The 22,608-nt window shown below is 44.8% G+C and overlaps 1 protein-coding gene across 2 annotated transcripts; it reads left to right on the plus strand.

Annotated features, from left to right (window-relative positions):
* Positions 1–315: 315 nt before the first annotated feature.
* On the plus strand, positions 316–21,364 carry PLS3 (plastin 3). Of its 2 annotated transcripts, XM_010153004.1 has the most exons (16): positions 316–403; positions 7,808–7,971; positions 10,371–10,500; positions 10,945–11,077; positions 12,375–12,456; positions 13,115–13,280; positions 14,364–14,506; positions 15,840–15,866; positions 15,979–16,074; positions 16,594–16,789; positions 17,437–17,515; positions 18,163–18,277; positions 18,378–18,511; positions 19,271–19,394; positions 19,962–20,086; positions 20,888–21,364. In XM_010153004.1, the coding sequence occupies exons 1-16, from the start codon at positions 337–339 to the stop codon at positions 21,018–21,020; spliced, it is 1,914 nt and encodes a 637-aa protein (XP_010151306.1). In that variant the 5' UTR covers positions 316–336; the 3' UTR covers positions 21,021–21,364. The 2 variants fall into 2 exon arrangements, with proteins under 2 accessions (XP_010151306.1, XP_010151307.1); XM_010153005.1 differs by lacking the exon at positions 15,840–15,866.
* Positions 21,365–22,608: the final 1,244 nt, after the last annotated feature.

Consider the following 22,608-nt stretch of genomic DNA (forward strand, 5'->3'; position numbering starts at 1 on the left):
GTGGAAAATCCCTGGAGATGTGAGCTTTTCTGACCTACAGAACGCACTGGTAGCAGGTACCTTAATGTGTGCAGAACAGCATAACCCATAAAATAAATATACAGAGCTAAATATTAACAAGGTTAACGGGACTTTTGACTTGTTAAGGAGTGCATTTCCCATCTTCTGAGTTTCACACATCTGTTTTTAGTGGAAAGATCAACGTGGCTTTGAGAACTGTAGTGGCCTTAGTACTGATTGTTGCTATGCTGCTGTTCAAAATTGCATATGTTTGAATGCAGTCTGGTTTCACAGTGTGTCCTTTTTCTCCTTTTAGGTACTCCCTAAATTCATGAGATGGCCAACACCATGCAAATCTCCAAAGATGAGCTGGAGGAACTCAAGGAGGCCTTTGCCAAAGTTGGTAAGTCGCAGTGAGGAGCACACCTTGCTTCAGACTGACATACACTCGAAACGTATTTTTCCCACCCCTGTGAGCAGCAGTGCCAGCAGCATGCAGACAGTCTGCTGCTCTCATGGTCTTCTCCGTGCCAAAGAGTCCCTTGGCAGCCTTGTTGCTTCTAACTTGTCACTCGAGCCAAGGAGCACAAAGGAAAGCACACCGGCAGTCTGACTGTCAGTGGGCGCAGTCAGACAGCCTTGCCCTGTTGCTCCAGGGTGGGCTTTGTTGGTTACCAATGGATGCCAGAAGAAATATCCAAACAGATGTTGCGTTATGTTGGCACAGGCAGCACTTCAGGGCTTTCACAGTGCTTAGGACTGATAACGTTGGTGTTGGCAGAGCCATGCAGATGGTAGGTGTAGGTGCTGCGTTTCTGGTTTGTGCAAGTGCATATGAGGCCCTGCATTCAGTGAGCTTGTAGGCAAAACCTAATTAGTGTCTGTTTACCTGGCCATTACGGAGCAACTTGCAGTGATGATAAAATGCTTTGCGGCTGCAGTGCACGTGCATTGCCCTCTGATGGCTCTATTTCTTCTCTGGTTCTCACCTCCCTAACAGCCTGTGATGCTCGAGGCGTTGTACAGCCCAAGCTGCTCCATCTGCCTTCCAGCTTTCTCCCTGCGTTGGCACTGCAGAAGCCTCTGGCAGCGTGTTTCGGGAAGCTGAAACGGGCAGAAAACTGACATGGAGAAAATAATTTTCTGCCAGTTTAGTTTCGTGATATAGCTTATTAGAGGATGAGAGAAACACCAGGGAGGGGCGAGATGGGAGCTGGACTGCAGAGTGTGGGCTGAGGTCAGCGTGAGCAACTGGGGAACCACACCCGGGACTGGCACTGGCCGGGAGCGAGTTGCGCAAGTGATCAGAGCCAGTGTTTCATTTTCCTAACTGGGCACTGAGCACTGGTTATAAATACAGATTGGTAGTTGCCTCACATCTGTATTGGGTAAACTGCCCTCTAAGAGCAGGGTGTCTCTCAAAACTCTCACTTGCCCTAAATTTGCAATCTGCAGAGAGAAATACGAATTTCAAAGACAACTGATTCTGACAGAGCACTATTCCGTGTTGGGACTTTAAGCAAGTTGCATTTTAGGCAGTTCTCTCTCTTGTCTTGCTCTCCCTGAGACTTTCCCAGCAGGTGAAAGTGAGGTGCCACAGGGGGAGGCAAGTGACCACCGTGCTTCTTGCTGTCTAATGAGTGCAAGCCTTCACGTGGCTGGGATACAGACAGCCTGTTCTGTCCTTGCATAAACTCAAATTGATTAACCTGGTTGGTATGTGGTGGCTTTTTGTCATTAGTGTGTGTGTGGAAATTATCGAGATTAGGTTGGCTGGCTGCCTTTGCACTGGAAACACAGAAAAACCCAAGTCAAATTCTGGTTTGGTTTAGGAAACCAGTTCACCTGTTCAAGAGGTGGGTTCATGTTTGGTTTTAAATTATAAAAGCAGTGTCAAAACTCAGGTATTATTGAGAATGTGATAATTAGCCTGGACATACCCACAGTTGAGATGGGATCTGCTAGTCCTTTTCATCTACCTTCTGTTTTGTGTGTTTAGCATGGTACAGTCTGCAAGCGTTGCTGTGGACATGCCTGTCAGGAGTGTCTTTAGTGCTCTTATTCCTTTTATTCCTGCCTCAAGGAGCCATATTTGCCCTGGAATACAGAACTGGTCGCTAATTGGGTGACTGCCTTTCCCTGGGAACTTCTAATGTCTTCTCTATCGAACATGAAGAAAAGTTGGACTAAGGCTGCTATTTAAAATGAAACCTTTCTTTCATCTCCCAGCTACCTGGGACTTTCTTTCATCTCCCTGCTACTTGGAACGCAGCTGAGAAGCATGGTTACAGCAAAGCTCGGCTGGTTGGCTTCTAGGATGTCCTAAAGGAGATGTGGGTAGGAGGAAGTGTCTCACGGGCTGGTTTCTGCTCACCAAGGTGTGCCCTGCACCAGTGTGTGGCTGTGGGGGCTTTCTGGTGACCTGCTTTAACTCTAGCATGGGGCAAGTTGGTGGGACTTTAGAGGTGTGTTTGGCCAGCTTTTCTGTATGCAGCTGGAACAGCTGAGACACCTGGTGCTGCTGGAAGACAGAGAGGTGTGTTAGTATGTACTCTGTCACCTTCCATGCCACTCGAAGGTATCCCCTCTCTCCCGTGCAGCTGGTCTCTGGCAGCCAGCAGAAGGCAAGAGTCCTGTATGCTACCTGCTGCTTACTACAAGTAGTCGATTCATGAGGGAGAAACTGTGCTTCAATGTTATCTACAGCTCAAACAAGCAGCTCCCAGCATCTTCCAACCCGGTATTCGTATTGGAAGTCATCTAAGTGGTAAACAGCAGCGTGGGGGGGGAAAACATTTTAACGTATGAAAAAAGTAATTAGGTGGGGCATAAGAAGTGTCTGGGCTTTGAGTGACCCTCAGGTTAGTGGGAGAAGAGCTGGTTGCTCCAAATCTCAGCTGATCTCTGAGTTGTTCTGTGTGTGTATGTAGGTATGTGGCCAAACAGTGGCACTTCATAGGGGAGGCACAGCAGAACACAATCTGCAAATTTGCTCTGTTTGTCTTCCTTCTCCATGCTTCTAATAGCAGAGATAAGCATCTTTTCTGGAAACACGAAGTACTTAAAAATCCTAACCCAGCTGAACACTCTGTTCGCTGCTGCAAGGTGGTAAAACAATGCTCTGAAATGTTAGCTTAAGGCAAATAGGGATCTGTGATCCCGCTAGTGTGTCCTGCTGAGCATATATCCTTAAAAGGAAACATGTGGGTTACTTTCCCCTCTTGCATCCTGTTATTTAAGCTATTTTAAGTCCTGGTCTGGAGGAAGCTGAGCCAGAGCTCGAAGCAGCTTTTGGGTGTTGTTTATGGCAGCTTCGCTGCGCCACCTGCACATGGGCAGGAGAAGGTGCCGAGCATCGCCGCGTGGCCGTGCCCAGGTTAGCGTGCTGGCATGCATCTTTCAGTAGAAATAGGAAACTTCAGATGTGCTGTAGTTTCCTTTCCATCAGGCAGATTATAATGGATCCAGGCTGTAGCTTGTCTGTTAAAACAATTCTGCCTTCTTCCATTAGTAACTCTGGGCTGGACGCCGAAGGAGTTCATTTGGGATGGCTTTTATTTTGACAGCCTCTTCAGCTGTTGAATACCATTTCAGATTTTGTTAGAGAGGGATTTCAGACCACCTTCCATCTGAAGTCTGGCCTGGTTGCAGGGCATCCAGCAAGGCACCATATGGTGGGTCTGCAGTAATGCTGGAAATAATTATGGAACTTGCTGCTGCTGCAAAGGTGGCTGCTTTTTTATTTTTATTAATGCTGCTACTTTGTACATTTGATTGTGATGCCTGGGGGGATGGGGTGGAGGGGGAGAAACGGCAGGAAGGGAAGCAGCTTCCTGATGGAGTAGGGGTTCTCAGATCTATTTGTAATTTTTACCATTTTTACAGGGCAAAAGGCTTTTTGACGTGTTAGGAGAAGAATGGATCCGTATTCCACCACATAGTCAATCACTAGTTAAGGTTACTCGATTCTGTTACTGAGCCAAAACCACAGGCTAGCACATCCACCAGGCTTTAACACTTAAGTCTGCCTTTCTGTGGCCAAGAAGCTAAAGCTAGAAATGAGCACATCTTTACTGCAAAACCAGTAACGTGGTGTGGGGTCTTGCAGTGGAACCATCAGACCTGTCTTGCTTGTAAGTCCCACTAGTAAAGTGTCTGGGACATAGATGCCCTTTGAAGCTATCAAGTAAATCAATGATTAATTTTTTTTTTTTTTTCCCAGGACAGTGTGGAAAAGTAACTCTTACACGTGGATGTTTGGGATGTTGTTAAGAGATGGGAGAGCTTGGGTCCTGAGACCCAAGGGCCTTGAGTGAGTTACGGTGCATTACTCAACAGCATGTCCTTCACACTGGGCTGTCTGAGCCCAGTGCAGGTGCTGGGAGCCACTGGTGTGCATCCCTCCTGACAGGCAGTATCCTTCCTGGTGCCATGCTCCGGGGTTGCATGCACTCGCACCTGAGTCTGTGTTTCAGACCTGCTCATTTTTTATTCTTTTTCCTTTTTTCAGTGAGCAGAGGTAAATCTGCTTTGAACTAGGCATACCCAGAGGACTGGGAAGATGCTGCTTTGCAGGAGTGAACAAAACCCTCAGAATGGGCAGATGTTGACCCAGACTGTAATAAATTCCTGGTATCTGCCCTGCAGCCAGGTTTGGTGCTTTCAGGTGGAGACTGAAGTCTGCTGAGCAAGTGGGGATGGACCAGACAGTGGTCTAGGCTAACTCTGCTGTTGCATTTTTAGTCAGTGTTTTTAAGTTATGGTTTCTGTTCTGCAAGAAAACCAGTATAAATGCAAGGCTTTTTTTAATTCCTTGATCTAGATTGTACCCTTGAAAGACATGCAGGGCTTCATATGTAGAACTGAGGTCTGAACAGGTTTAAGCATCCTTTTACTGTTGCATCTCCCTCCAGAGAGCTCTGTTCTCTGCTGTCTCCCTCAACAGGCTTCTGCCTGATGAAATATTGTATGCTGTATATTATATATATAATACAATCATATATTACAATATATAATATTGTGTGGCACAGGCAATCCTGGTTCCAGAACACTTCTTAATGCTTAAGATAGACATGTCAAAAGGAACCTTTTACCAAATCCAAATCACCTCTGAACCTGTCAAGGATACAATATGTATTTTGAAGTCTTTTTTTTTCTCTGTCCTTTGCCTACTGACATTTGGGTAGATGTAAAACTTGAATTGTTAGTTGATGGGTTGATTGGAAGAAGTGATGAACAGGTGTTTCTGGATGTACCTGTTTAATTGGACAGCATGGCAAAGGACTGTAGTCTGTTCAGTCAGGCACAGGCTAAAGCAATGGGTGTTGGCTGTAGGTATGCTGAGGGTGAAAGCTAAGTTTTGTTTCAGGTCCATAGGCCCTGGAGATTAGGAAATCCCATCTTGTCTGATCTTCTTTACTGGCTGTGAGGCAAGGAAAAGATGCATATTGTGGAGTTAGATTTAGTATTAAGAAAACTGTAATAGAAGAAGCTGTAATTTATCTAGAGGGGAAATAGCTTGCTGATGACATCTTGAGCTGGACTCTTCAATAAAGCTTGTCTTTGTAGGCTTATATTTTTTTGGACTAAAAATCTAAAACTGAAGGCCAGACAGCAGCCTGTTGCTATCATTAATCATTGGCCCAAACCACTTTATTTCATCAGCATTATTGTAAACACTGACATTTTGTAAAGTAGTTTAATACATATATTATTCCACTGGAATTGATATTCTTCTCTAGTTTGAGACCTAGGGACTGGGGTGTAGGAGGGAATACAGGTTTCCTCTGTGTTACTTTGGATATTTGCCACTAAGCATTTGAATTTCACTTTCTTGCTAACTTATAAAAGCAATTTTAAAATCCCATATGGATCTGGAAAATGAGGAGGGTTGGAATGGTAGTGAGGACATGCTGCTTGCTGGAACATTGGTGTGAAATAAAACCTAAAAGCACCACTGACACCTCATTAAAAGTCAATTGACTTTCAAAATTTGCTAAAAAAATGGACTTTAGAGCTATCCTGATTAGTTTTATTTTATTCTTGAACGTATTTCCCTTTAAGCATAAATACTGACCCCAGTGCTGTGGGATTCCCTCTTGAACAGAACCAAAACCTGGGGCAGCTCTTCCATCGCGCAGCCTGGGGACCCGCAGCAGCCTGCAGTCTGCCAGGGTGTTTGGGCAGCAGAAGCTGTTGCTTGAGTGGAATTCAACTCTGCTGCATTATAAATAGCATAATAGCCCTTCTGTGGGCAACATGGGAAGAAGGATGGCTGGACAAAACCGAGTGCAGCCAGGTTCCTTGCAGCGCTATGTGGTTTGGCAGCCAAGGGTGGCGAGCTGCACTCAGCAGTGCGCCATCACAGGGCCAGGAGCTCTGGAGGTGGGGGAGAAGGTAACGAAGCTGTGTAAATGCAGACACTGCTCTTGTTTAACCTAAAAGGGTTTGGCTGATGTCTTTAGTACAGGCACTGTGTCGTCCTTACAGAGGCTGTGGTTGAATGGCAATCAGAGGAGACTGCCAAATCGCCACCTCCTCAGACCATCCAGGTATTCCCCACCATCAGTAGTAACCCGGGGTTGCTATCTCCCCACTGCCCCAGCCCTGGGGAAGAGATGGCAGCTCAGGCACTGAATCAACTTCCCTGGGCTGTCTGTACCACTCGTCTACAGCAAAAGGATTTTGGCATCACTGCTGAGCTGGTAACAGCACAACATGCCCTGGATCCTTCTCTCTCTGAACATGCTGGAGGGTCATGCTGATGTTGAATCTGGGCTGTCTGACTGCTTCGAATGCTCTGCTTCTTTGTGGACCTACCACTGTCAGAGCCTGGGTACCAGCCACGCTGTGAACGTGTCCACTCGTCGTGGTTAGCTTGGGGAAGAGCCACCCAGTCCAATCCGTGGTGACAGCAAGACCTCGCTTGCCTGAAGAAAGGCCGGGGCTGCTGGATTTGCTCTGCGTGGTCAGTAGATGTGATGGTGTCCCCAAAGGGGTTCGGATCTGTTGACGTGAAAAGCTCCAGATTGACACTAGATTCTTGTTTTCTTTCTTCCCAAATCTCGTAGGCGATAATGTCGTCTAAGCGTGTAGTGCTGCTGTGGCTTGGTGGTTGACTGTCAAGGCAAATGTCTTTGCAGAGCATTCTTGGGAAGCACTAAAATATCTGGCTGCAATTTTCCGTCAGCAATAAGTGGATAACATCATTATCAACATGATTAAAAAAAAATGTAAATGCAGAGCTGACTTAGAGTTTTCAGTTCAGAAAGTAAGAAGTGCTGTGTCTCATTACTGTCTATTTTTACCATGCGAAGCCAGCTGCAGTTAGATGTGAAAAGAAATGCTCTGAAGATGATGCATGCAAACGCAGATACTCTGTTATGAAACTTTTACCCTGGTCTTGGTCATGTGTGCTGAGAGCCATCATGGTCAGCTCTGCTTCGAAGCTGCCGTTGCCCAAAGCTGAAACTGCTGTATTCTTGGTCGTGTCCACTAAATAGTGTACTGCTTGGGCTTGTCGGTTTTGGTGTGGGCATCCTGCTGTGTGTCTGTGTCCTGCACGGATCCTGCTTTCAGCAGAGAAGAATGCTCTGTGCAGTGTGGCCCCAAACCAGGTACACCGTGATGGACCACGCTAGGAGATTCCTCCTTGTCTCCATATCTCATACATCCACAGTGCACAGGTTGCTCCCTGTAAAGCACTTCTGAGCGTGGGGGTTGTGTTTCTGCTCTGCTCTCTGGGGCTGGGCCTGTTGGGGTTCTGCACATTTCTAAAACCTTTTCTTACCCCCCTTCTCTTCCTCAGATCTCAACAGCAACGGGTTCATCTGCGACTATGAGTTGCACGAGCTCTTCAAGGAAGCCAACCTGCCTCTCCCTGGCTACAAAGTGAGGGAGATTATCCAGAAGCTCATGATCGACAGTGACAAGAATAAAGATGGGAAGATTAGTTTTGAAGAGTTTGTCTACGTAAGTGGTAACTTCTGAATTTGCAGCAGCCTGGTGTGGGGACCCTCTTTAGACAAAGCTAAGGCAGTGGGTAGAAGAGGTTTCTGGCTTCTTGGTCACTTACCCTAATCCTAATTTTCTTTCTACAAACTGATCACTTTTGAAAACTTGCCATGTAAAAATCAGGTTTTTGTACAGATCACTGCATAGGACCGTTCTTTTGTGCTGGCACTGCCAGCCCTTAGATTTGGACAGAGGGGGAAATATGTTGGTTTTTAAACAAAAAGCAAAAAGAAGCCACATGCTTTTCCTGTATGAAAACTTCGTTGGAGGCCGAAAGACCAGTTCCATATGAGGTGACAACTGGAAAAAATACTTCCAGTTCTCCAAGCTTACAGTATTGACTGGAAGCTGCTCAGTTTTTCCAGGCTCATAAATGAATGCTTGTTTTCCCAGTGAAGCAGTATTATTTCCTTTCTCAGTTTAATAGGACTACAAGTATTTGCTAAAGATTTGAGAGGGCATTTCAAGACACACTTGGAGATTAGTGCTGATCTAGGAAAATTCAGGTCTGTTTGTTACCTTAAAAGGGAAAAACAGGAGTAAGGAGATAGAAGTTGGAGAATGGGTGTAACTTTCAGCCTTTTTCTGTACAAAGAGCTTAGAGGCTTTTTTATATTTTTACAAAAACACCAATTCTTCAGAGATACTGGTTCAATATCCATCCCATCATCCTTTTTATACTCTGAATGCTGAAGGAGTAATAAAAGTATGTGCAGTATGTAGAGGGAGCTGTTTTCATGTCAACTATTTTTCTTGATATTTCTTAATTTATCTTCACCTTCTGTTCCTTAATTGTTTTCAGACCCTCTGAACTTTTGAGTTCGGAGTCAACTAGTAAGTTGGAGCTTGTTTGCAGTTTGTGAACACTTGCATGCTGGGTGCATGTTTCAGTTGTTGGTTTGAGCTGGTCCATAACTCTAACTTTGCACTAGGAAAGAAGAAATAAACCTCTTCTGTCACATTTGAATGGTACTGATGGTTGAGTAAACATGGGATGTCTTACGGGCAGCTAAGCTATACAGTAGAAGCAGTGGTTAGTGGTAGGATTTTTATAAACAGAAATGTTGCTGTTTTCTAACTCTGAGCACTTTTGCTGGGGTTTATTAGTACAAAGGATGACATGAACTGACTTGAGGCTGGGGCCAAGTGACTCAGTCGTACCTCAGCATCAAAGCACGCATTTTCAAGTAAGGTATACCATACCAGTAATTAGTCCAACAGATTTTAAAATAAATAAATCTGTATCACAGTCCTTACGTTTGAGACCAACCAACCAGAAAACCCAAAAGTGTTTTGGCTCTCTTCACTCAGCTCTACCTGATGGCTTTGGTGAGCACAACCTCTGCGTGCCATCAAGAGATGGTTTACCTGCACTGCATTATCATCTGGACCTGCCACCTTCCCTGTATGTAAGGGGCAGGGAAGGTGACAGCCAGCAGGCTGGTGCTGTGGTGACACCCCTGCAGCCAGGTGGGCAAGTCCCCTCCTCTCTTTATTAAGAGAGGCACTTGGTTGTTCTGCTTTACAGTGCTGCTTCATTGTCCTTTTCTGGGTAGTGTTTAGTGAACCTGCACACGTTTCCTTTGTGTTTTCAGCCTGGTCAAAACTAATTTGGTGAAGTTTTGAGGGAGTCACAGGAGGCTTTCAAGCCATGGAATGTATTTTTTTGCCTAATAATCGCTCAGTTCTGTAGGGCCTCAGGGCCACTAATAGTAATGTACAGACTGCACAAGCAGTGTGTGTAATCGTTCTGCCCTAAAGCATCTCTTCTGCCCTCAAACATGAGGGTATTTTGCCAGTTAGCCCAAGGCTGCTGTTTTGGGAGGGGGAATCCTTGCCTGGAGTGCTCGTTGTTGCACATTATTGCGGATTTGACTGTTACACACTTAGAGAATTGTTTCTGGGGTTGTAGACAAAGTCTTTTGTGTGAACTAAAGCCACAGTCACACGAGCATCTGGCTTACGCAGAAAGGTTGGAGCTGCACAACAGCTTTCTGAACTTTGGTCCTGCAGAAACTGCTGCATGTGTCCCTGCTCTCGGACTGCAAAGGTTTCACGTTGGTTTTATTTTTTTGTGATCTCTTGAAATCCACTTGAAAAGGTAAATAATGGGTGTGAGGTACGTCATGCCAAATGCTTCTGATTCAATAGGCACTTGCATTATGTGTTTGAGAGTGGGATGACTCTGCCCACTCTCCCTGTTAAATTTAATACCACTACACCTTGCTGGGCCCTTCACATTTGCTGATTTTACTACAAAGTTTGCTTTAAAGCTGAGAAGAAATAGCTGCTGCTTTTGTCCTTTTCATTTGATGAAGACAAGTTTGTCTTGTCTAACTGAGCACTTTAATTTGTAGATTTTCCAAGAGGTGAAAAGCAGTGATATCGCTAAAACATTCAGAAAAGCCATTAACAGGAAGGAAGGAATCTGTGCGATCGGGGGGACGTCAGAGCTCTCCAGCGAGGGGACACAGCACTCCTACTCAGGTATCGCTCTGCCTTTCAGCTCCTCTCGGGTGAGTGGAGGCCGTATGCCAAAAATAGTAGATTTCTACTGCCCTGCCGTGTACTGCGCTCTTGTCCTCTGACAGCTGAACGGTCTCACGTCAAGGTGAGAGCAGGGCAGAACTGGAGGGTAATGCAAGATTAGCAGTGTGCGAGTTGAATCTGTGCTGTTAACTGTGCTTGCTGATGGAGTCCTTGTGTCACACTCAAATATAATAAAGTTGTTGAGTAACAAGTAAGTAACCGGAATATACTGGTAATTGCAAGTGAAAATCAAATTTCTTTAACCTTTGTGTGACTATTAAAATAGTGTGGTAATGATCGTGGGGCTTTTATTTCCCTGGGCTATTGTACACTGATTCTTTTGGGAAAATATTTGCTATGTTATGAAAAAGCCTGTATTAAATTTACAATTGGTTATCTTAGAGGAAGAAAAATATGCCTTTGTAAACTGGATAAACAAAGCCCTGGAAAATGATCCCGACTGTAGGCACGTTGTTCCAATGAACCCAAATACAGATGACCTGTTCAAAGCTGTGGGAGATGGGATCGTGCTATGGTAAGTTATGATGGCTCCTGAATTAAAAAAAAAAAAAAAAAAAAATCATCAAAATAACTTCCCCAAACTGTAGTTAAAGGAGTTTTCATCCTCCTCTAGGCTGTTTTGGTGACTAGTGTGTGTGCATAATGTTTTGCATGTATAAAAAGGGGCTCAGTCACCCAGGCTTTCATTGTCAATGCGTGATGCTTCAGCTTTGATGCCAACTTCATGAGCTGGTATTTCTGTCTGGTGTTTTTGTGTGGGCTTGAGACTGGGTTTGCTGCAGAGGAGAAAGTACCTTGCGGGAGCAGAAGTTGTCCTGGTAAAACCACAGCCTGATGTTAGGTAGCTTGGGGGAGGGGAGATGTCTTGAATAGCCCATTTTCTTGGATGTTTAGACAGACCATAACCTCTGTGGGAATGTTAGTGACTTTATGGATTAGCCCCAAAAAGGGATTTTCTGGGAATTTTTTTGCTACTTTTGAAAATAGATGCACTAAGTTAGTAAACCAACTTTTTTTTTTTTTCTGCTGAAAACAGAAGGCATCCAGGGCTGCTAAACACGTATGGGGCTTCTTTTGCTTTTGTGGTTTTGGTTTGTTTTTTAAATGTAAGCAAATTAATAGAGTGGAGAACTGGATCACCCTGGAATTTCAGTAACCCTGTATCAGTCCACAAAAGCTGTTAGTGGGCTGCCCATTGCCTTTCATTTCTTTTTTTTTTTTAGCTTGTGATTATTGTTTTTTTTTATTTTCCCATTTTCAAGTAATTCAGGTCTTCAGGCAAACGCTGAGTAGAAAGTAGTTCATAATATAAAGTAAAAACTTGCTGTGCTTTCTGTTGACTAAAAGTTCATTGTGCTCACGTGCTCCCCGCTGAGCTCTTCTCAATGTTTGCACTTTCTGGGGGGCAGTTTTTTCTTGCCAGCAGTAGTACACCTTTATAACAGGAGGAAGCGTGTTGTCTTACTAGAATCTGCAGTAGATGTCAACAGAGCAATGAGTATTCGCTAGTTCAGTGACTACACTGTGAATAATTCATGTGCTCCTTTTGCTTCAGCAGCTGAGATCAGTAGTGGCCAGTAACGTGTTTAAGGTTTCAGCTTAGCTTAGCTATTAGTTACAAATACATTCTTGATAATGTAAATATTAACTTCTGATTTAACAGAACCTTGATTTTAAAACTCCCAAAAAATAGAGAAAACCAACCAGGCAAAAGGAAATGCACTGTAGTGAGTAGTGCAACAGTGCATTGAGTCTTGTTGAGATTAAATACTAAAGGTTGTTCAAATATTATTGTTTTTTTCTCCTACCAGCAAAATGATCAACCTTTCTGTTCCGGACACGATTGATGAAAGAGCAATTAACAAGAAGAAGCTCACACCATTCATAATTCAGGTATAATGCACTTGTGTAATTTTGCCGAAATTCATGTTCGGATAGGATTAAAGAGAACAGCGTGTTGGGTCGAGGCATTATTGTGGAACTCTGGAGAGGAGCATGTTTTAGAACTTGCCTTTAATTATCAAAGGCAGTTTTGTACTGCTCATAACTGATGGTGCTGTGAGTACAGTTCAAAAGACAAAAGCCTTAATGACAAAATGGGTAAAGTGGCTGAAATGCTGTGCAGCCCCGATACTGCTGCGGTGGTTGTATACAGCGCTGTCTTTTTCAAACAATACAGTTACTGGCACTGGCTCTCTGTGAATGATTTCATAGTACAACAGGTGGTTTCTGCGAGGATGCCTGTGCGTGTGTGTATAACGCAACACTTCTCTAGCCTTATTCTTGTTGACACCACTAGATGCCACTAACTCGGTGGCTGAAACTAAATACCAGAGCCTGAAATTAAACCCTGGTGCCTAGTTCAGTTCTTATTGATTCAGCCTGCTGCCACCACAGCTCTGTTAAAACTTCAGCCGGAGAGCGGCCGTGAGCATTTCGTCCGAGCGGCTGCTGTTGGAGCAAGGGCCAGGGTGGAGTCTCTGCTGGTGCTGGATGAAAGGCAAGGCAGCATCTCCCCGGGTTGTCTCTCACTCTGCTCTGCTGTTTGCAGGAGAACCTGAACCTGGCGTTGAATTCTGCATCTGCCATCGGATGTCATGTTGTCAATATTGGCGCAGAGGACTTGAGGGAAGGGAAACCCCACCTGGTCCTTGGGCTTCTCTGGCAGATCATCAAGATCGGCTTGTTCGCCGACATCGAGCTCAGCAGAAATGAAGGTAAATGAAGCTCTCAGGGATTACTTCTAAAGCATGAACACATGTTGCTTCCTCTCTCACCTCCAGCCCCATTGCTGCCGCTTCCATCCTCCTCTCTGCTGAAAGGGGGGTACTTAGCTTTGGGTTCGCCAGGGCGTGACCCCAGCTGAGTGCTCGCCAGCCTGCTTGTAGCTGTGAAGCAGGTTTGTGCGGGTGGGTTGTACCATGCTGGTAATGTGTGTCACCTCTGAGGACTGGCCGAACACACGTCTAAGTCAAGATGCACCTTGGCTCAAGCCCTGTGGCGCGAATGATTGTGCTGCTCGGTGATGCCTTGGGCTGGGCAGGCTCTCCCGGTGTGCTTTGGCCATAGGTACGTGATGGGGTTGGGAGGTGGCAGAAGCTGCTTGCATCCTTTTAGGATTACAGACAACTGCACATATTCCTCACAAGAGGGGGAGGGGGGGAGCGGGAAGAGTAGGGCTGCTTCACTCTTGATGGTGGGAGGGCACTGCTGCAGCTCTCCTCCCCTGCTTGCTTGGTCCTGCACAACAGCCCCCAGAATTTAAACTTCTCAAATCATTCAAAGAGCTCTGTTATTCCTGCATGGGCTATCAGAGAGCCCAGATAGATGGAGGGTCTTCAGACTCTTATTGAAATTTCCCAGTCCTGAAGTGGTAACATTGGCTTAGATTGAAAATTCATGGCAAGGAAAGCACCAACCAGCTGAAAGGGTGCTTATTTTGGCTTCTCTAGCTTTTTTAGCAGTGCATATGTAACTACTTGGAAGCACTTTTTAATGGAGATAGAAGTACATTTAGTTTACTGTCGTCGGCTTAAAAGACTGCATGTAAAATCCAGAGAATTTTGCTTACAAGAACACGGCAAATGGTTTTTACACGCAGTTTTCTAGATCACTCACACTCTTCTCTGTGTGACAACCAGCTTGGGAAAACTCCACTAATACCCAGATTATTTTGATTTAATCATCAGTTGCTATTGTCCCTGCTTTTTTTTCCCTGAAATGTTGCTGCAGCTCTAATTCTGGCATGCAGGTTTGCCTCTTGAAAACTGTCCTTCCCCTCACAAGCATTTTTCTTCCAGCACTCGCTGCCTTACTTCGTGATGGTGAAAATCTGGAGGACCTCATGAAACTATCTCCAGAAGAGCTGCTCCTAAGATGGGCCAACTTCCACTTGGAAAACGCAGGCTGGCACAAAATCAATAACTTCAGCTCAGATATCAAGGTACCAAGAGCTCTCCTAGCCTGCACGTGCCTGGGAAAAGGTTGGGAATGGGCCAGGGCCATGTTTGCATGTGCAAATGAGGCCCTTCATCCGCAGACAGGACCTTTCTTAATCTTGATACTCTGAGTGGGCTTAACAGGGGTTTTATGGATGCTGTGTTTAAAGTACCACAGGGCTATTCTCTCTTGCCAGGAGGTTGAGCCCAATGAGCGTTTCCTCCAGTGCTAGTGGGATCCTGCTGCAAAGCTGTTATATGTTTTAATTGAATAGGAAACTGGTATTACTCTGTGTTTTCAAATGTTCTTAATCTTTTTTGATGGAAATAATTTTTCAAGGGCAATGCAGCTTGCTCAGACAGGATGAAACATTTTAACTACATCCCTGGAGAGTGACTTCCACACACTCTTGGCGTTTCCTCCAAAACGTTACGGGCTGGAGAGAGGAAGGGAAACAAGACTGCTTATTCTCTACACTGCGCCGAGTAGAAATGGGAGAGGGGAGTCAGGTCTTTTTCATGTTTGAGGGGGTGGGTTGTTTTCTCTCAGCTCTAGTGAGAAATGGTGGGTAGTGAGTTCTGGTCAGTGTGCGGTTTTTAGATACTGATCACAGCAGGTTTCTGGAGCTTATTCACATAGCCAGCAGTTTTGAGGAAGAAAAAGAGGGCTGAAGTTGATTCCAGGGTAAAGAACTGTTGAGGTGGAGAAAAAAAAATTGATAATTGAAGGTATATGGCAAGCCCAGAGCTTCCCTGTGTGTGTGCATGTGTGCATACATGCATGATCACGCTTATTTCCACCTTCAAAAGTGCTTACAGCCTCGCTGATAGCTGTTGGCTTGTCTGGGGCAACCCCTGGGCTGCTGGGATATGCCAAGGTTCTCCTTTGTGCTGAGGACTAAAAGGGCTTGTTGATAAATAATTACTGCAGCTATTTGCTCCTCCTAGTTTGTGACCATCCCTGACCTCTCTCCTTTAAGCTATTATAAGTGACGGGCAGGGACAGGAGAAAACATCCAGATTTCTTAAAGCAGTTCTTTGCCTGGACTTTGTCTTCGCTGAGACATTTCCATCATCGCTGTAGCAGTAGGAATGGCTGCCTTGTTTAGGGGTTGGGGCTGCCTTGATGCATCTGGCTGTGGGTGCCATGAGAGCAGGCAGTGTGGATTCACTGCCACCTCCAGCCATTGGAGAGGATGCTGTTGCACCAGAGCTTGCAGCAAAGGCAGCTTTCAAACGGTTAAACCCCATGATTTTAATCTGAAATATTTCTAACCTTTTCCCTCTCTGTTTCCTTTTCTGCTGCCTGGATTTCTGCCATCAATGCTCTCTTTTAAGCTTGCAGATTTTGGTAATTCAGTAAAGGTACATAAGCCAATTATGCATAATGACTTGTTAAAGATGATCCTGAAATGAATTGTTACGGTGTATTCACCCCTGTGCAGGAGACCAGAATTTTTTTTTTCATCCATTTCAGGATTCCAGAGCTTATTTCCACCTCCTCAATCAAATTGCACCTAAAGGGCAGAAAGAAGGAGAGCCTCAGATTGATATTAATATGTCAGGTTTCAATGTAAGTATTCAGGCTGTCGTGTCCTCATGCTGTACATGAACTACCTGCACCCTGTAATTTCCTCATGACATCTAGGTATGTCTGATATCTTAATTTCTTGAGTGTGTGAAGTGTCAGTGGACACGTGTGCACCTTGGGTATGTGCTAAATGAGTGGTGGTTGGAGGCCTGATCGCTACCCACCAACTAACATATGTGACTGAGAAATTGTTTGTGGGTTAGCTCTATTTGGGAGCATAGTAACTTCTGCTTTCGTACCGCCAAGTTCAAAAAGCATAAAAAGTGGAAAGCATGTAAACTTGGAAAGCACTGTGCTAGGAAAAATATCAAGGCAAACTGGGACAGTTACGTGCACAGCAGGAGGGATTAGCATGCATGCTTCATCCCTTTGATTAGTGACTGATGCCTAACGAAGGCGGGTGGAGTTGTGACATTGCTCCAGGTAGCAGTCAGGAGCTTCCCATCTACTTTGTAGCCCTGTCTCTTCCATGACAGCTCTTGTCTGTTGTATCCCCGGCAGGAAAAGGATGACTTGCGGAGAGCAGAGTTCATGCTTCAGCAGGCAGATCGGCTCGGCTGTCGGCAGTTCGTCACGCCGGCTGATGTGGTCAGTGGCAATCCCAAACTGAACCTGGCCTTCGTTGCCAACCTGTTCAACAAGTACCCAGCACTTACCAAGCCTGAAAACCAGGACATCGACTGGACCCTACTGGAAGGTGATGGCTGCATCAGTCACAAAATTAGCAGGAGTAAACACTTGTGTCACGAGAGGCTGTGCCCAGCAGAGGTATCTGCACTGAAGTAACACCTGTGATTTGAGGCTTCAGTGCTGTAGTGATTTACTTGTTTGGGGCAGACGAGAAGGGTACTTGACAACCTTTTCAGCTGCTCTGACCCTGCTCCGGAGTCTGAACCTGAAGAAGCGCTGCCAGCAGCAGGTCAGCCCTCCTGACTGCTGGCAGTGCTAGGGCTGGGAAGTTGGTTTTGCCATTTCCTGCGATGGGCAGGAGCACCTCAGTAATACAGTGAGATGTTCACGGCAGCTGTAATCGCTGGCAGAACTGGTGCTGGGGCTTTGGCTGCCTGGCTTCCAGACAACAGTTAGCTGACACCCATGTGAAAGACCTTCCTGCTACCTTTTCTTGCAGGAAGTGCAAAAGTCGTGCTCTTCTGAGGCCAAAACTAGATATCAGGGTAACCCTCTTCCTTTGAAAAAAAAAACAGTAGAAAAATCATAGCTTTTCTGCTTGAAAACCTTGATCGATGAGCTGTGCTGCTCAAAGCTCGCTGCCTTGCAAGGTGGAAAACCCTGAGCAGCTTTAAGTTTGCACAACGTTGCATGAACCTCTCTTCTCTCATCCAGGAGAGACACGTGAGGAACGGACCTTCCGCAACTGGATGAACTCCCTTGGTGTGAACCCCCATGTAAATCACCTCTACGGGTAAGTGTTCAGATCTTGGGAGAGACCCACCTAGATCAGATGAGAGATGTGCCCACGCCAGTGTCCTCTTGCCCACAGTGCCGAGCAAAGGGCTTGAGAAGGCATAGGGAGTGGGAGATGCTCGCTGTACCCTCCCTGCAGTCCATAGCTTGGGGATTTCTGTGCTAGCTCTTGGCACACCAGCAACTAGCTTTAAGGGCTGAAGACTGTTTGTTTATTTTTCCCTATCTTGTGTAAATTGGTACCCTGAGATCTCAATATGCTTATATCTGCTTGAGCAACTGGAACTAATTTCCCTGTCACCTAATTGTAGTGCTTAACCAAGATGTAGTTAGGAGGCAAGATACTCTGGGTCCTTGTAGTCAGTGGCTACCTCCTGGATTTTATGTAGCAAAATTCTTCCTTGGATTTGTTGCTGATTACCATGCTAAAACCTGCGTTAGCTCAGCAGCCAGCTGATGTTAAGCATGAAGAAGCATTTCTCCTGCTCTGAAAACTACACAACGTTTTGATTCTTTTTTTTCCTTTTAGGGTTGTTGAAATTGCAACAACCTGTAAAGAGTAGTGGTAATTATTCATGATGTGACAAAAATCAGAATGCACCTAAATCTTGAAACATTTGGCTTAATCAATGTTTTCCACTTCAGCGATCTCCAAGATGCACTGGTAATACTACAATTATATGAAAAGATCAAAGTTCCTGTTGACTGGAATAAGGTTAACAAGCCTCCGTACCCTAAGCTTGGAGCAAATATGAAAAAGGTAAGCATTTCAAAAGTCTTTTAAAAATTACTGTTTGAGGTTTCCAGTCAAGTGGGTGCATTTGTGAGTGATTTTCTGTTTAAACTCTCTTCCTGTTTAGCTAGAAAACTGTAACTATGCTGTAGACTTGGGAAAGCATCCAGCTAAATTCTCCCTGGTTGGCATCGGAGGGCAGGATCTGAATGACGGAAACCCAACGCTGACACTAGCCTTAGTCTGGCAGTTGATGAGGAGGTAGGACCCAGCTCAGACATGTAAAACTTGTGAACGGAGTACAGAGTTTGGGAAGCTTTTTGCCATGAAAGCACTGCAGTCACAGGTCACTTTGAAAGACTCTAAAACCTCTGTCCTTGTGGGGGGGGTCTGAGACACAGCCGGACGAGACTCTGGCAGAGCTGATGCTGCTGTGCATGGGAGGCTGAAGCAGGGACTTCCAGGGAATGCCCTAATGGATCTGTGAACATTCTGCTGACCAGGAGCCTGCTCAAGTCTGGTCCACATGCAAAAACCCTAAGCAGGAATATATATGCAACTTTTATGTTTTAATTTTTAATTGGAAATTGAGAGAGAAACATTCCAGGGCTGCTTTATAACCCCCCTCTGTACTGGAATGGGGGGAAGGAGAAACTTCATGACAGATAAAGTTGATAATACTTTTTCTCATCTATTTCTGAAGAATTCAAAGATGATGCAAATATACATCTGCAAAATAGCTGTGTGGTAGCTCCTTATTTGGCAGCAGACATCAGAATGCTATCTTGTGAGCTGAGCCACACCTTTTAGGTTATGTGTGAACCCTGTGGAGCAAATATCAATGGTGAAACAAGTGTCCTGAGCCCAGGCAATTTTGCGATCTCGTATTAAAGCACTTGAAAGGCTAGAAAGACTAAATGCTTTAACAGAAATCACACTCCAGCTAACATAAATGATTCTTCCTTTTTTGCTGAAGGAGTTTAAAAAGCGCCAAATCTTACTCTCTCTGCCGGTTCTCAGGTACACGCTGAACGTCCTCGAGGACCTGGGTGACGGTCAGAAAGCGAACGATGACATTATAGTCAGCTGGGTAAACCAGACCCTGAAGGAAGCTGGCAAGTCCACCTCCATCCAGAATTTCAAGGTGCAGGTTCCCCTATTGCATCCAAAAGGAGAGGGGTGCCCAAAAAGTGTTTCCGTGGCTGGAGGAACAGCAGAACGGGGTTTGAACAGGACAGGATTCAGTCTGTGCTGGGAACAAAGTAGCTTCCAGCTACCGGAGAGGAGATACCTTATGACTGCCCACGGTGGGGAATAGTGGTGGGGCAAACTGATGGGGTGGGAGGGTAGGGGAGGGTGGTCAGGCTCTGGGGCAGAGGTAGGGGCTGGACTTGGCGAGCATTTGTAGGTGAGCGTTGTCCCTTGGGGTCTGGTCAGCGGGGCAGACCTGCTGCCTGGGCATTGGTTACTGCTTTGTATTTTCAGAGCAGCTGTGGTAAATTGAGGTAAGGATCTTGTACTGTTATTGAAGGAGGAGCACAGTCTGGTTTTTCCCTGTGGTCAAGCTGGAATAATCACTAACGCTGCTGCTTTGAAATGTCTTGTTCAAAGCTTGTTTTGTTGCACACTGCAGAGCAGCTGAGTGGAGGTGAGAAGAACACTTTGAGGATTTACGCACTCATCTTTGCTTTTTTGTCCCTGTATTCTCTAGGACAAGACTATCAGCACAAGCTTGGCGGTTGTGGATTTAATTGATGCTATACAGCCTGGCTGTATTAACTATGACCTTGTAAAGACCGGTCATCTATCGGAAGATGACAAACACAATAATGCTAAGTAAGTTTGTTACCTCCAAAACTCTTTTGCGTTGAAAGAGAGCATCTTCTATGCGCTGGCTTTAAGCTCCAAGTGGTTTTACCATAGCTTATTGCTGTGGTTTTCAATCTCTTAATGCTGCACGTTTTAGACAGGCAGCCCTTCTTGAAATCTAATTGCTGTCCTTGCCTGTAACGCTGGAGGGAGCAGTTGGCTGGGACTCGTGCTTGTTGAGAGGGATGCAGAGCAGCCCAAGCAGTTCTTGGCAATAATGCTCTTTCTCACCTTTTTGTTCAGGCGTGTGAAGTGCTCAGGGTTTTGAAATTGAATGTCTTGCTGAATCATCACAGGTTGTCTAGTTTAAAGTATACCTATTTAAACATGCCTTTGAAATGTGTCAGAATGTGTCAGTGTCAGAAGGACAGCAGTGTTTCTTGCAGGTAATAGTCTCACTTGATTGTTCCTGAAGAGCGAACAGAAGGGGAAGTGTAAATGTTAGCTGATTAATCCTTGGTTATAGATGCTACCTATTAGCACTAATAGATATTAAATACAGGGTTTTTTTAACTGTTGGTAAAGTGGAATTGACATTCAAAGGTCAATTTGTGCATTAAAGACACTTTACTATGGAAAAGGAATACAGCAAAAATCAGCAAAACCTCTATAGAGCAAACAGATGTGGTGTGATTGCACTGCTGCATGTCTTGGATCTTAATAAAGAGGGGCTAATAGGTGAAACTGTGTTGGGTAGGGCAGGATCTGACTTGGCATTTATTGGTAGCAGTCTCAGTGCTGACCCACTCATCTTTCTATGGTGAATAGGTATGCTGTGTCCATGGCAAGAAGAATTGGTGCCAGGGTATATGCTCTTCCAGAAGATCTTGTGGAGGTGAAACCGAAGATGGTCATGACAGTGTTTGCCTGCTTGATGGGCAGAGGCATGAAGCGAGTATAAAAGGGTTGATCCATGTAAAGAAAAAACAAACCAAACCCAAAACACAACAAAAACCCAACCTGCCACCCTGGGTGCATGAGTAGCAGATCAGCTGTGACCATGTTGAAATGCTGTTGGCCTAAGAACTGTTGAAGTTCAAAGGACTTTGTTTTGCTTTGCAAGACAAACTCTTATCAAAATTCTCAGGGAGAGGAGTTTTAACCAACAGACGTGCTCTTTTCCCAAAGGAAAGTTTAACTTATCAAGAGCTCACAGAAATGCATTCATAACAGACCTGCATCTTGCAGTACTGCTCTGGAGCTGTTTTCACCCCGTTATTTCTCAGATACGTGGTGTGTGGGGTTTTTACCCCTGAGGGCTATAAGGTGGTTGGTATGAGTTGTAATGGAAATAAATCTAATTTCTGTCTGCAGTCCAGTTTAATTTCTGTCATACGGTCCAGGCATACTCTAGGTTTGACCACTTCCTTAACTTTGCAAATAAAGCTACAGTACAAGTTGGGACCTGCAGGCCAGCTCGCAATGCTAAATGAGAAATGTGTAATTAGGAAGATGGATCTTCCTCTGGTATTCTCTGTACATGGTGCTTTTTTATACATCTAACTATTTTAATTACTTCACAAATAAAGCCTTGCAGTTTTTTCTCTTGCTGCTTATAAAAAAGGGGTTTTTTGGTTATTTTGTTTTGGGTTTTTTTGAAGTTGTACTTTATATGAGAATACCACCATCCTTGGTCCTCTTGCAGTAATATAAAAGATGATGTTGCAGATGGCACGGTCACACCTGAGAATGGAAGTGAATGCATTTTTGTATGCATCTTGGTTCGGTCTGTGCACCTAGAAAGTAATTTTTACAAAGATCTGCATGAAAAATATAACTTTTTTTATTTAAAATGCTGTTGGATATAAAACCATACTACGTTGTGGAGAGGTTTCCTGCGGGGAAGAGGCAAATGTTATAAACAGCAGTGTTCAATAAAGTGAACAGCAAATGTGCTGGAACAAAAAACTATTTTTACAGATAAAAGGAAGCGTTGTCGCCAAAGAAGGAAGATGCCGTATCCATAGGATTTAATATTATCTTGCTTTGGCAAGCTGTTTGCTATATTTTGAGATCATATTGCTATTCCAAGCTATTCAAAGTGATGTAATATGGTGGCAAAGCATTAGTTGAAATAAAAACATTTAAATACATGCTTCTCTCCTTATTTACATTGACCCAGCATGGCAGCCTGCCCTCAGTTGCTTTTAGTTCTGCTTTGGTTGATCTTTTTGGTTTGTGCCAAGTCCATTGGTCTGTAAGCTACCCTAGAATCAAGGTGTGCTTGAGGAGCTCTTTTTTTTTTTTCTTTTTTTTTAATGGGCACTGCAGTTACTCTCAACCTGTGTTTTAGCAAGGCTTTGCCTTTATGGTAGCTTCTGTAAAACCTCGCTCTTGAAGTGTGACCACAGTCTGTGGGTGTAGGGCAAGAGCCGTGTTAGGTAGGGCAAAACCCAGAAGGAAGAAGAAGAGTTGTTCCCTGTGTCAGGAATGTGCCATCCAGGCTCATTTCCAGAAACCACAGGTCTGGGGGCATAGTGGCAGGGGCA

This window comes from Eurypyga helias, unplaced genomic scaffold (genome assembly GCF_000690775.1).
Source record: "Eurypyga helias isolate BGI_N326 unplaced genomic scaffold, ASM69077v1 scaffold6206, whole genome shotgun sequence".
In the NCBI taxonomy this organism is placed as follows: domain Eukaryota; kingdom Metazoa; phylum Chordata; class Aves; order Eurypygiformes; family Eurypygidae; genus Eurypyga; species Eurypyga helias.